Source organism: Microcaecilia unicolor, chromosome 2 (assembly GCF_901765095.1).
Source record: "Microcaecilia unicolor chromosome 2, aMicUni1.1, whole genome shotgun sequence".
NCBI classification, from domain to species: Eukaryota; Metazoa; Chordata; class Amphibia; order Gymnophiona; family Siphonopidae; genus Microcaecilia; species Microcaecilia unicolor.
Genome location: NC_044032.1, coordinates 492,578,711 through 492,592,082, shown reverse-complemented (window position 1 = coordinate 492,592,082; position 13,372 = coordinate 492,578,711). Strand labels below are relative to the sequence as shown.

At 47.5% G+C, this 13,372-nt stretch overlaps 1 protein-coding gene across 1 annotated transcript in view; it reads right to left on the bottom strand.

The window, feature by feature from the left end:
• HTT (huntingtin) overlaps window positions 1-13,372 on the bottom strand; it is a 990,576-nt gene that overhangs the window by 299,822 nt on the left and 677,382 nt on the right. Inside the window, exon 46 of the mRNA XM_030191138.1 lies at window positions 8,861-8,999. Within this exon, the coding sequence (XP_030046998.1) occupies window positions 8,861-8,999 (139 nt within the window). The remainder of the gene's footprint in view (window positions 1-8,860; window positions 9,000-13,372) is intronic.

Genomic DNA, 13,372 nt, shown 5'->3' with positions numbered 1-13,372 from the left:
GTGTATACCTTACCTTGATTTGTACTTGCCTTTTTCAGGGCACAGACCGTACAAGTCTGTTCAGCAGTATTTCCCGCCTACCAACCACCAGTCCCGCCTCCCATCACCGGCTCTGGCACGGACCGTATAAGTCTGCCCTCCACTATCCTCGCCTCCCAACCACCAACCTCTCTTCCCCCACCTGCTCCGCCACCCAATTTTGGCTAAGCTTCTGAGGATCCATTAGCTAAGCTTCTGAGGATCTGAGGATGTAGTGAAGGGCTGAATATTGCTTTTAACCGTGTACGCTTCAGCAGCTAATGTATAGCCAGATTTTTAATGCTGGTGCCCAGACATGGCCTGGCATTGAGTATCCGGTAAGACAGCTGGCATGGACTTCCGCCGGCTGAATATCAGGCCCACTGTATATCTTTTCACCTCTGTTTTTGGACCTTTTTCTATGTTGAGCCATTATGAAATAGGCATAACATATGCATTTATGTACCTCTTTAGATAAGGTGACCTGTGCTAAAATTACTCTCACTGAGGCATCAGAGGATGGATGCAATGGTATAATCCAAAATCTGTTGTAGTCCTGATTTTCCAGGAATTATTTCAAGTTAGGTAAAATACTGGTGTTTTATTCCAAACCAGCAAACTTAGGGCTTCTTTTAATAAACCACATTAGCAATTCCCAGTGCGGCAAATGCACTGCAGCCCTATCATTTTGAATGGGCTGGGTCACATTTGCCATGCAGGAATCGCTAGCGTGGTTTAGTAAAAGAGGCCCTTATTTATTTAAAGTATTTCTAGTTTGCCTATCATGAAATTCAGTATAAATATACATTATGAATTCAAACATAGATAATAAAGTCAAACAACAAACATCAGTCTGCAGAAGACAAAAAATGAAAAGCAACACACATGTTCCCAAATTACAAAAATTAAAAAAAAATTATTCTGCCAGAAAAATACTGGCTAGAGCTAATATGGCCAATAATCAAATACGAATGGTCTTATCTCAGTATAGTATTAGGGCCAGGTGGAGGGGCATAATTGAACAGGGTGCCCAGGTTTTCCTGAGGGCGTCCCCACAGGACGGCCCTGTGAAGGGGTGGGGAAACCGCTATTATCAAAACAAGATGGGCGTCCATCTTTTGTTTCAATAATACGGTCGGGGAAGCCCAAACCTCAACATTTAGGTCGACCTTAGAGATGGTCAACCATAGAGATGGTCGTCCCCAGTTTTCGGCGATAATGGAAACCGAGGACGCCCATCTAAAAAACGACCAAATCCAAGCCATTTGGTCATGGGAGGAGCCAGCATTCGTAGCGCACTGGTCCCCCTGACATGCCAGGACACCAACCGGGCACCATAGGGGGCACTGCAGTGGACTTCACAAATTGCTCCCAGGTGCATAGCTCCCTTACCTTGGGTGCTGAGCCCCCCAACCCCCCAAAACCCACTCCCCACAACTGTACACCACTACCATAGCCCTAAGGGGTGAAGGGGGGCACCTACATGTGGGTACAGTGGGTTTCGGGTGGGTTTTGATGGGCTCACATTTACAGAGCTACCAGGTACTTCTTAGCCAGGATCAGGTGACCCTCAGGGGGAGGAATGCTGGCTTCGGCCTAACCCCTGGTAAGCCTTTTCTTGGTTGAGAGGTGCCCAGCTCTCCCACCGGTTGCCTTCTCAGGTGCCGTGGAGGACTTGCAGCTCATCTGCATATCCTCGGAGCCTTCGCCAGAGTGACTCCCAGGTCCGTTCCGATCCACTCGGGGCCTCTGCTCAAGGTGCACAGTGCTCCTACCAGGTGCTGTGGAGGACTTGCAGCGTTCTGCATATCCTCACAGCTGCATCCGGGGTGACTCCCAAATCCACCCCGACCTTCCCAGGGCCTTCGCCACAGTTACCCAGGGCTTTCGCTCCACCTACCCAGAGCTACCAGGTACTTCTTAGCCAGGATCAGGTGACCCTCAGGGGGAGGAATGCTGGCTTCGGCCTAACCCCTGGTAAGCCTTTTCTTGGTTGAGAGGTGCCCAGCTCTCCCACCGGTTGCCTTCTCAGGTGCCGTGGAGGACTTGCAGCTCATCTGCATATCCTCGGAGCCTTCGCCAGAGTGACTCCCAGGTCCGTTCCGATCCACTCGGGGCCTCTGCTCAAGGTGCCGCGCGCCGTTAGAAAGCTTTCCTTCTAATAAGTTCTGGGAGAAGAGGATATTTCTCTGGTAAGTGAACAAATTTTGCTTGTGCTTTCGGAACTTGAAGATTGGGGTTTAAAGGAGGAACTGTAAGTTAGTGATAGGCTGATATCCTTAATATTTTAGCAAGTTTTAAATTACGGAAAAACTCAAAAAACACTAAGATGGAGTCAGCAGTCCAGCAGCGAGAGGGGTGCTATCCAGTCTTTTGCATTGAGTGTCACATGTATGATTATCTCCCAATTGGTGAGGTGTCATATGTGTGTGCCCGATGCAAAGAGCTCCTAGCTCTCAGAGAACGTGTCCGTTCCCTTGAGGCTAGAGTAGCAGACTTGATGGAGCTGAGGGAGACAGAGAGGTACATAGAGGAGACCTACAGGGATGTTGTAGAGAAGTCCCACCTCCAGTCAGGTAGCCCCTGTGCTACCTTGGAGGAGGGAGGTCTCCTAGAAGGAGAGCATCACCCTGGTGAAGTAGGAAGTACTCCTGTAGCCAGGACCTGCCCACCAGGGGATGTATTATCCTTTCGCACCGAGGATATATCTCCAAATGTTGCCCGGGAGGGAAAGGTTAGGACAGCTGTTGTACTTGGTGATTCGATCATTAGGCATATAGATAGCTGGGTGGCTGGTGGACGTGAGGATCGCCTGGTGACTTGCCTGCCTGGTGCGAAGGTGGCGGACCTCACGTGTCACCTAGATAGGATTCTAGATAGTGCTGGGGAGGAGTCCGCTGTCTTGGTACATGTGGGTACCAATGACATAGGAAAATGTGGGAGAGAGGTTCTGGAAGCAAAATTTAGGCTCTTAGGTAGAAAGCTGAAATCCAGATCCTCCAGGGTAGCATTTTCTGAAATGCTACCTGTGCCACGCGCAGGGCCCAAGAGACAGGCAGAGCTCCAGAGTCTCAATGCGTGGATGAGACGATGGTGCAGGGAGGAGGGCTTTAGATTTGTTAGGAACTGGGCAACATTCTGGGGAAGGGGGAGCCTATTCCGAAAGGATGGGCTCCATCTTAACCAGAGTGGGACCAGGCTGCTGGCATCGGCGTTTAAGAAGGAGATAGAGCAGCTTTTAAACTAGAAATGGGGGGAAGGCCGACAGTCGCTCAAAAGAGCATGGTTCGGGATAAGGTATCTTTCAAAGATATCACCATAACAGGGAAGATAGAGTATCCTGATAGTGAGGTTGCAAAAGAGATTGTAGTAGATCGGGTATCTTTAAATAACAATAAAAATCAGACAAAAGATTGCCAATTAATACTGTCAAGTACTAAGCATGATGTACTTAGGAACAACAAACATAGTTTGAAATGTCTATATGCGAATGCCAGGAGCCTAAGAAATAAGATGGGGGAGTTAGAATATATTGCACTAAATGAAAAATTAGATATAATAGGCATCTCTGAGACCTGGTGGAAGGAGGATAACCAGTGGGACACTGTCATACCGGGGTACAAATTATATCGTAGTGATAGGGTGAATCGGATTGGTGGAGGGGTAGCATTGTATATTAACGAGAGCCTTGAATCAAATAGATTGAAAATTCTGCAGGAAGTAAAACACTCCTTGGAATCACTGTGGATTGAAATTCCATGTGCAAAGGGGAAAAGGATAGTGATAGGAGTGTACTACCGTCCGCCTGGCCAGGACGAACAGACGGATGCGGAAATGTTAAAGGAAATCAGGGACGCAAACAAACTGGGCAACACAATAATAATGGGGGATTTCAATTACCCGCATATAGACTGGGGTAATGTAACATCTGTACACGCAAGGGACATAAGATTTCTTGATGAAATCAAGGACAGCTTCATGGAACAGCTAGTTCAGGAGCCGACAAGAGAAGGAAAAATACTAGACTTAGTCCTTAGTGGTGCTCATGATCTAGTGCAGGGGGTAACGATACGAGGGCCGCTTGATAACAGTGATCATAATATGATCGGTTTTGATATTGGCATTGAAGGAAGTGAAACTAGGAAATCAAGTACGCTAGCGTTTAACTATAGAAAAGGTGATTACGACAAAATGAGAAAAATGGTGAAAAAAAGACTGAAAGGAGCAGCTCGCAGAGTAAAAAACTTGCATCAGGCGTGGATGCTGTTTAAAAACACCATCCTGGAGGTTCAGGACAAATATATTCCACGTATTAGAAAAAAGGGAAAAAAGACTAAACGTCAGCCGGCGTGGCTAAACAGTAAGATAAAGGAAATCATTAGAGCCAAAAAACAATCCTTCAGAAAGTGGAGAAGAGAACCAACTGAAAGTAACAGGATAGATCATAAGGAATGCCAAGCCAAATGCAAAGCGGAGATAAGGAGGGCAAAAAAGGACTTTGAGAAGAAATTAGCGTTGGAAGCAAAAATACATAGTAAAAACTTTTTTAGATACATTAAAAGCAGGAAACCGGCCAAAGAGTCGGTTGGGCCGCTGGACGAAAATGGTGTTAAAGGGGCGATCAAGGAGGACAAAGCCGTAGCGGAGAAATTAAATGAATTCTTTGCTTCGGTCTTCACCGAGGAGGATTTGGGGGGGACACCGGTGCCGGAAAGAATATTTGAAGCGGGGGAGTCGGAGAAACTAAACAAATTCTCTGTAACCTTGGAGGATGTAATGGGTCAGTTCAGCAAGCTGAAGAGTAGTAAATCACCGGGACCTGATGGTATTCATCCCAGAGTATTAATAGAACTAAAAAATGAACTTGCGGAGCTACTGTTAGAAATATGCAATCTGTCCCTAAAATCGAGTGTAATACCGGAAGACTGGAGGGTAGCCAATGTTACTCCGATTTTTAAGAAAGGTTCCAGAGGAGATCCGGGAAATTATAGACCGGTGAGTCTGACGTCGGTGCCGGGCAAGATGGTGGAGGCTATTATTAAGAATAAAATTGCAGAGCATATACAAAAACATGGACTGATGAGACAAAGTCAGCACGGATTTAGTGAAGGGAAGTCTTGCCTCACCAATCTAATGCATTTTTTTGAGGGGGTAAGCAAACATGTGGACAATGGGGAGCCGGTTGATATTGTATATCTGGATTTTCAGAAGGCGTTTGACAAAGTGCCGCACGAAAGACTCCTGAAGAAATTGCAGAGTCATGGAATCGGAGGTAGGGTATTATTATGGATTAAGAACTGGTTGAAAGATAGGAAGCAGAGAGTAGGATTGCGTGGCCAGTATTCTCAGTGGAGGAGGGTAGTTAGTGGGGTCCCGCAGGGGTCTGTGCTGGGTCCGTTGCTTTTTAATGTATTTATAAATGACCTAGAGATGGGAATAACTAGTGAGGTAATTAAATTCGCCGATGACACAAAATTATTCAGGGTCGTCAAGTCGCAGGAGGAATGTGAACGATTACAGGAGGACCTTGCGAGACTGGGAGAATGGGCGTGCAAGTGGCAGATGAAGTTCAATGTTGACAAGTGCAAAGTGATGCATGTGGGTAAGAGGAACCCGAATTATAGCTACGTCTTGCAAGGTTCCGCGTTAGGAGTTACGGATCAAGAAAGGGATCTGGGTGTCGTCGTCGATGATACGCTGAAACCTTCTGCTCAGTGTGCTGCTGCGGCTAGGAAAGCGAATAGAATGTTGGGTGTTATTAAGAAGGGTATGGAGTCCAGGTGTGCGGATGTTATAATGCCGTTGTATCGCTCCATGGTGCGACCGCACCTGGAGTATTGTGTTCAGTACTGGTCTCCGTATCTCAAAAAAGATATAGTAGAATTGGAAAAGGTACAGCGAAGGGCGACGAAAATGATAGTGGGGATGGGACGACTTTCCTATGAAGAGAGGCTGAGAAGGCTAGGGCTTTTCAGCTTGGAGAAGAGACGGCTGAGGGGAGATATGATAGAAGTGTATAAAATAATGAGTGGAATGGATCGGGTGGATGTGAAGCGACTGTTCACGCTATCCAAAAATACTAGGACTAGAGGGCATGAGTTGAAGCTACAGTGTGGTAAATTTAAAACGAATCGGAGAAAATTTTTCTTCACCCAACGTGTAATTAGACTCTGGAATTCATTGCCGGAGAACGTGGTACGGGCGGTTAGCTTGACGGAGTTTAAAAAGGGGTTAGATAGATTCCTAAAGGACAAGTCCATAGACCGCTATTAAATGGACTGGAAAAATTCCTCATTTTTAGGTATAACTTGTCTGGAATGTTTTTACGTTTGGGGAGCGTGCCAGGTGCCCTTGACCTGGATTGGCCACTGTCGGTGACAGGATGCTGGGCTAGATGGACCTTTGGTCTTTCCCAGTATGGCACTACTTATGTACTTATGTACTTATGTACTTATGTACCACCACAAGTGTAACAGGTATGGGGGGATCAGCCTGGGTCCGCCTGCCTGAAGTGCACTGCACTCACTAAAACTGCTCCATGGACCTGCATACTGCTGTCATGGAGCTGGGTGTGACATTTGAGGCTGGCAAAAAAAAATGTTAATTTTTTGTTTTAGGGTGGGAGGGGGTTGGTGACCACTGGGGGATTAAGGGGAGGTCATCCCTGATTCCCTCCGGTGGTCATCTGGTCAGTTCAGGCACCTTTTTGAGGCTTGGTCGTGAAAAAAAATGGACCAAGTCGACCAAATGCTCGTCAGGGACGTCCTTCTTTTTTCCATTAGCGGCCGAGGACGCCCATCTCGTAAGCACGCCCCAGTCCCACCTTTGCTACGCCTCCAACACGTCCCGGTGAACTTTGGTTGTCCCCGCGACAGACTGCACTTGAGGGCACCCAAAATCGTCTTTCGATCATGCTGATTTGGGCGATCCTGAGAGGATCCCCATTTATCTATTTTAACACCAGCACAACAACAGTGTTGGGACGTCTACTTCAATAAGTACTGATGTATCACAAAGAAAATTAACAAATACATCTCAGGCCACCTTCATGGAGAAACAAGATTATTGAAAAATCATGCAGGTGCTCCAGTAAACACATTCTCATATCATTAATTTGTCCTTGCAATGGCATCTGTTGGTGGAGGTGCAATTATGAAGGCCTAGACCATACAGTCCGAGTGCTGGTAATATTTAATATAAAGAATAACCATAATCTACTGACGTTTAAAGTGTGGAGACATTTTTCTTTTCTGTGGATTACAAAAGAAATAAATAAGGCCATTTGGTGCCCAGCACAAACAAGCAAGTACCCCAACCCTTCCTCCCTTCCTCTGGCCCAGTAACTGAAAGACAATGAGTCATGCAAATTCATTGTGTGTTCAAAGAGGCTAATTGGAGACTTTTAGGCTGCAGAACCAATTACCATGTGAGGGGGGCAAGGAACCTGATGGAGGAGAAAGACAAGATACTGTGACACAGGAAAGGAGAATGTTATTACAGGGTGGGAACTCTGTGAGAACTGAATCCTGATGTAAGATAAAGATTGCTTTACTGAGGATGTGTTTATTTAACAAAAAGACTGAAATGGACCTTTTAAGGAAATGCATAATTTTTTTATATACCTTTCAGCAATTGTAACAAACGAATGACGTATGATGTATTCCTGAAAAAAAACAGTTCTTTGTACTTTGGGCTGACAAACCCTATATAAATGCCTGGTCTGAAAGGCAGAGGCACTGAAAATCTTCCTCAGTTTGTCTCAAGAGACTAAGGAATATACGACCATTTCCATGGAAACTCCCTTTTGTTTATGTTCCCTCACTACTCTGTTTCTTATGTGCTGCTCCCAATTTTCTATTATTTCCTATCTTTTTATGTTCTTGGGTAAGAATAAACTTTGGTAATGTGAGAAGCTGCTTTTATTTATAGTTGTTTTTGGTACTTACCAGGCCAATGGTCCTAAGAAATCAGTTGGGGAATTTGTATGGGTGAGGTGTTGGGTTTTGATTCTGAGGCCCAGCACCAACAGGCCCAAACACATCACAATACTTTCAATTTTTGTAGTAAAAATATCTAAAAACAATTTTACAGAGAGGAAACGAAGAGGGTCTTTTACTAAGGAACACTCACATTTTTGGCACGCGCTAAAATTGTGGGCACGCTAAACGTTAGAGATGCCAATGCATTTCTATGGGCATCTCTAACGTTTAAGAGCGCCCACAATTTTAGCACGTGCTAAAAACGTGAGCACGTCTTAGTAAAAGACGCCCTTAGTGTTAAGTGGTGCTTGAAAAGTATCACTAAAGGTCAGGCACTGTCACTTTCCAAGATGGTTGCATGAAGAGATGATGGTCTGCTGGACACCTTCCTAATGGTCAATGGACTTCCTGTGCCAGATATCAAGGCTGGTTGAAGGAATTATGGGAATCTAGGGGATGAAGGTGGACAGAGGGGTGTCCTGGAGAGGACTTTGTGGGTGGGATTGGGCGGGGGAGAGAACACTTCCGTCACCAGGCATCAGGTTACGTGAACTGAAATGCTGCACTTCACCTCAGGAGACCCTTTTGCTCCTGCACTGCTGGTTTAGCCTAGCCATGAGCTGGTGTGAAGATTCAGTGCTAGGAGAAAAGTTAAAAAAAAATCTTTATAATAATCTGAGCAATTTGTTATTCAACAATTGTGCTAGTCTTCAGTGTAGTGGTTTTACCACTGATTTTCCTGAGCTAAAAATGTTTATGGTATTGGGAGATTAACACAAGAAAATTGTGCACTTTAATGCACTGGAGCCTAAATGAGTTGTACAACAGAGTGAATTCCTCAGAATGTCCTAATCTGTACTTACTTTGTCTGGAATTAGTGTCTCTACAGCAGGCTTCTTCTCCCCATCAAGTGGGTGCAAAGTAATCAGAGGTGGAGGACTAACAGTTTCTGGAGCAACTGTAAGACGAAATCTGTCTAGCAGGGAGTAAAGTCGCTGGTGTCTGAAAAGAAGAACATGCAAATGCTATCAGAATGGTCTTTATTATCTAAAGTTGCTTGTCATTCCAATTATTTAATTCACATCCTAGTCTAAGAAAACTCTACCATGTCTAATAAACAGTTAATGTTAAATATATTTAATGGAACCAATAAGACTCTTTTATGGAGAAATGAGGTCTTACCTGCTAATTTTCTTTCCTTTATTTATTTACTAGTAAAAAAGGCCCGTTTCCGAAACCAATGAAACGGGCGCTAGCATGTGGTTTTTTTTTGTGTGTGTGTGTATGTGTCACAGAGTTATTTTGTGTGTGTGTGAGGGTGTGAGGGTGCGGTGTGTGTGCAGGTTGTTGATGTGTGTCTTTTTTTGTTTTGTTTTTTGCTTGGGGGATGTGCTGTGCTGGCAAAGTGTGTTGGATTGGTGTGTGGCTTTGAGGGTGTGTTTCTGTTGTATTGTGTGTGTGTGGTTTTGTCTGTCAAGGAGGTTTGTGGAGGGGGGGGTCTATCTGTTGGTGAAATGTAAATGTGGTTGTAGGGGGGGTCAGCCTTTGTTGAGTGTTGTTTTTTTTTTCCCATGTTTTTTTTTTTGTGTTGTGCTGAGGCAGCAGTGTTGTTTTAGATGGGCGGAAGGTTGAGGAGCACGTTCTTTGTCTGTCGGTATTTTTTGGCCGTTTCAGGGTTGCTGTAGGGGAATGCTGGAAGAGAAATGTGCTGTTGGAAGCAGCGCCATCTTTTTCCACTGGGCTGGGGTTCTGGGCATCCTGGAGGTGGGTGACGGCTTGCCTGAGGACGGGGATGGTTGTTTTAAGTTGGCGGAAGGGAGAAGAGCACAGTCTTGGGCCATCGGGGGGTGATCCGGTATGTTTGGTCCATTTCAGGCCGGCTGCAGGGGAATGCTGGAACATTTATGCGCTGCAGGAATCAGCGCCGTCTTTTTCTGGGTGCTCGGGGAATCCCCGAGGTGGGAGACAGCTTGCCTGAGGCTGGGGATGGTTGGGCACGTCCTTGGCCGCTTCGGCAAAAGGGGAAGAGGAAGGGGGTGTGGAGTTACCTGCAGCCGCCTGAGAAACCATGTATTCTTTGTTTGTTTTGTATTATTAGTTTGCATTTCTGTTGAAGAAAGAGTGGATGCCTTTCGAATGATGGAGGTGGTGCGTCGGTGTGCGGTCGTTTCGTTAGTTTGGCAGCCAGTCTCCAGCGATTCCTAGGCAGGGAAGGAGTAGGGAAATACGCTCCGCATGTTTCCCTACTCCTCCCCCTTCCTTGGTCGCTGTTTGCTGCTGGCTGGGTCGCAGGTAATCCTTCCAGCTGGGCCGCAGCTTGTCCTGTTCGCCCACGTCCCAGATGGTGACGGGCACGTTGTTTTCCGGCTCCTCTGACTCCATGTCAAGCGATCCCAAATATAGTCTTTGCTATGTGCCCTCTGGCATTCTTCAGTACTGGCATTAGGCATTTAAAAATTTCCCCCCCCCCTCTCCCATGGTCTATTTTTGCACATACCCACAGCAGGAATATTCTTCTCTCGTTCCAGCGGTGGTTCTGTGCTCTCCGTGCTGCACAGATAATGAGCCATTCTGCTGGGGAATGCTCCTCCCTTATTGTCACGTAGTTTCCTCTGATTGGTCCGTCTTACGTTGCCTAGTGTTGCCTGGGAACGGTGTTGTGATGGTCCTTTGTGTTTCAGAATGTTGAGGGTGTTTTTTCTGATTGGTCCGTCAAGTGAGGGCGGGGCAGAGAGACATGGTCAGTGTTCTGGCTTCACCACCATGAATCCATGAACCCTTCAGTGAGTGACTGAGTGACTTCAGAACGTTGTCTTCAGAATGTTGAGGGTGAGTTTTATTATAGTAGATTTGTAACATTTGTACCCCGCACTATCCCACTCAATGGCAGGCTCAATGCGGCTTACATAGTAAAACAGGATAACAAAATGATATAGAGGCGCATAATCGAACGTCGCCGGCCAAATAGTTCGCTGTCGATCTATTGTGGCGGCGGTGCTAAGCTGGCCGGCCATCTTTTTTTTTCGATAATATGATGTGGGCCGGCGAAATGCCTTGGATTTCGCCGGGTTTGAGATCGCCAGTTTTGTTTTTCCGCGATAATGGAAAAAACTGCCGGCGATCTCAAACCCGGCGAAATCCAAGGCATTTGGCCGTGGGAGGAGCCAGCATTTGTACTGCAATGGTCCCCCTCATATGCCAGGACACCAACCGGGCACCCTAGGGGGCACTTCAAACATCTTTTATCAACAACCAAATTAGCTTCCAGGTGCATAGCACCCTTCCCTTGTGTGCTGAGTCCCCCAAATCCCCCCCCCCCCCAAACCCACAAGTGTGCACCATTACCCTAGCCCTAAGGGCTGAAGGGGGGCACCTACATGTGGGTACAGTGAGTTTTGGGGGGTTTGGGAGGGCTCAACATTACCCACCACAAGTGGAACAGGTAGGGGGGGGATGGGCCTGGCTCTGCCTTTCTGCAGTCCGCTGCAACCAACAACAACTGTTCCAGGGACCTGCATACTGCTGTCAGGGTGCTGGGTATGTGTCGCGTTCTCGAGGCCCTTGGTATGCTGTCAGGTCCTCAAGGCAGCACTGGGAATCGTGAGCCCTTGGGCCCCTGCCGCGGAGCGGCAGAGGTAGGCAAGACCGTCTTGGAACTGGACATCCGGAAGGACCAGACCGGAACTCTGGACTGGAAGTAGGCAACTGGAACCGGCAGAACAGGAGCTGCTTCACCTGTACTTAGCCACCTTTCTGCTAGAGTTGAGCTCTAGCGTGCAGGCGGCCGACAGGACTTGCAGGGCAAGGCCGGAACTAGAGATCCAGAGGACCCACCACGGGTCTAGAAAACACGAGGAAACAATACTAGACGCTAGACGGCACTGAGCGCTGCCCGCAGCCGCTAAGCCAGAAACACAGGACAGACTATGAAGACAAGACGTACAAGAGCTTAGCAGGAGCAAGGACAAGGGCATACATGCAACCTAGGCAGACCGGGGATCAGGGAATACTCACAGGGTAAACCCTCTAGCTAGGTAGAGACAGGATAGAGGAGTAACCACCCAGGAAATACACACTGGCTAGACAGACACAGGATTCAGGATATACACTCCGGATATACAAGCAGGAATCAGGCTTAGCCCAAAGGATGTACAAGCAGGGTTCAGGGGAGACACGCAGGACAGAGGGTAGCTAGGCAGAGCGGGAAACCGGATACAGTAGCTAGCCAGAACCAGGACTCAGAAGAGACAGGCAGGGTTCAGGATATGCACACAGGATATACAAGCCGGTTTCAGGATGTGCACACAGGGAAGAAGGTAGCTAGGCAGAGCGGAAACCGGATACACTAGCTAACCAGAACCAGGACTCAGAAGAGACAGGCAGGGTTCGGGATCAACACTCAGGCTGTGTAGCCACAGGGAACAGGGCGATACACAGCTGAAAGAGAACCCTGAATACAGGCAGAGAAGAGGGCAGGCTGCAAACACAGACAGGGAATAACCAGGGCCGGGCTGCAGAGACTACCTCCACAGAGAAGGCAGAAGGGCAAGCAGCCAGAAACACATAAAGGGGAAACAAACAGGGGTTGAGCATTCGGCTCCAAACACAGAATAAGGCAGAAGGGCTAGCAGCCTGTAACATACAAAGAAGGAAAGGAAACCAGGGTTGAGCTTCAGGCTCCAAACACAGACTGAGGCAGAAGGGCAAGCAGCCCACAGGTACTGGAAACAGAAGGGCAAAAGCCCACACAGAAGACAGGCTCAGAAGCAGCGCAGCAACACACTGACTAACCTGTTGGCCTCTGGGCATGACACCATGCAAAGGCCTTGAATGCCAGCAGAGCCTTTCCTTAAGAAGCCCTTCCCTGATGACGTCACAAACACAGGACTCAGGCAGAAAGCAGGGGGAAACACAGAGAGGCTCCCCACATCCAGGTGCAGTGTATTGAGGCAATTAGTGTCCTGCTGGAAGCAGCCAGCACACTGAGAGAGAGGTAACCTAGTCAACACCCCCAGGTGCAGTGCAGCAATTAGTGTCAAGCTGCTGGATGCAGTCAGCACAGGGAGCCAGAGCTAGCTCAGAAAGGACAGACAGAAGAGGCAAGAGCCAGCGAGGAAGCTGACCCCCAGGATCAAGGTAAGTCTGAGGGTGGTCACGGCCACAGACGTGACAGTATGACATTTGAGGCTGGCATACAGGCTGGCAAAAAAGGTTTGTATTTTAATAATTTTAGTGTGGGAGGGGGTTGGCGACCACTGGGGGAGTAAGGGGAGGTCATCCCCCATACCCTCCGGTGGTCATCTGGTCAGTTGGGGCACCTTTTTGAGGCTTGGTCGTGAAAATAAAAGGACCAAGTAAACCCGGTGAAATACTGC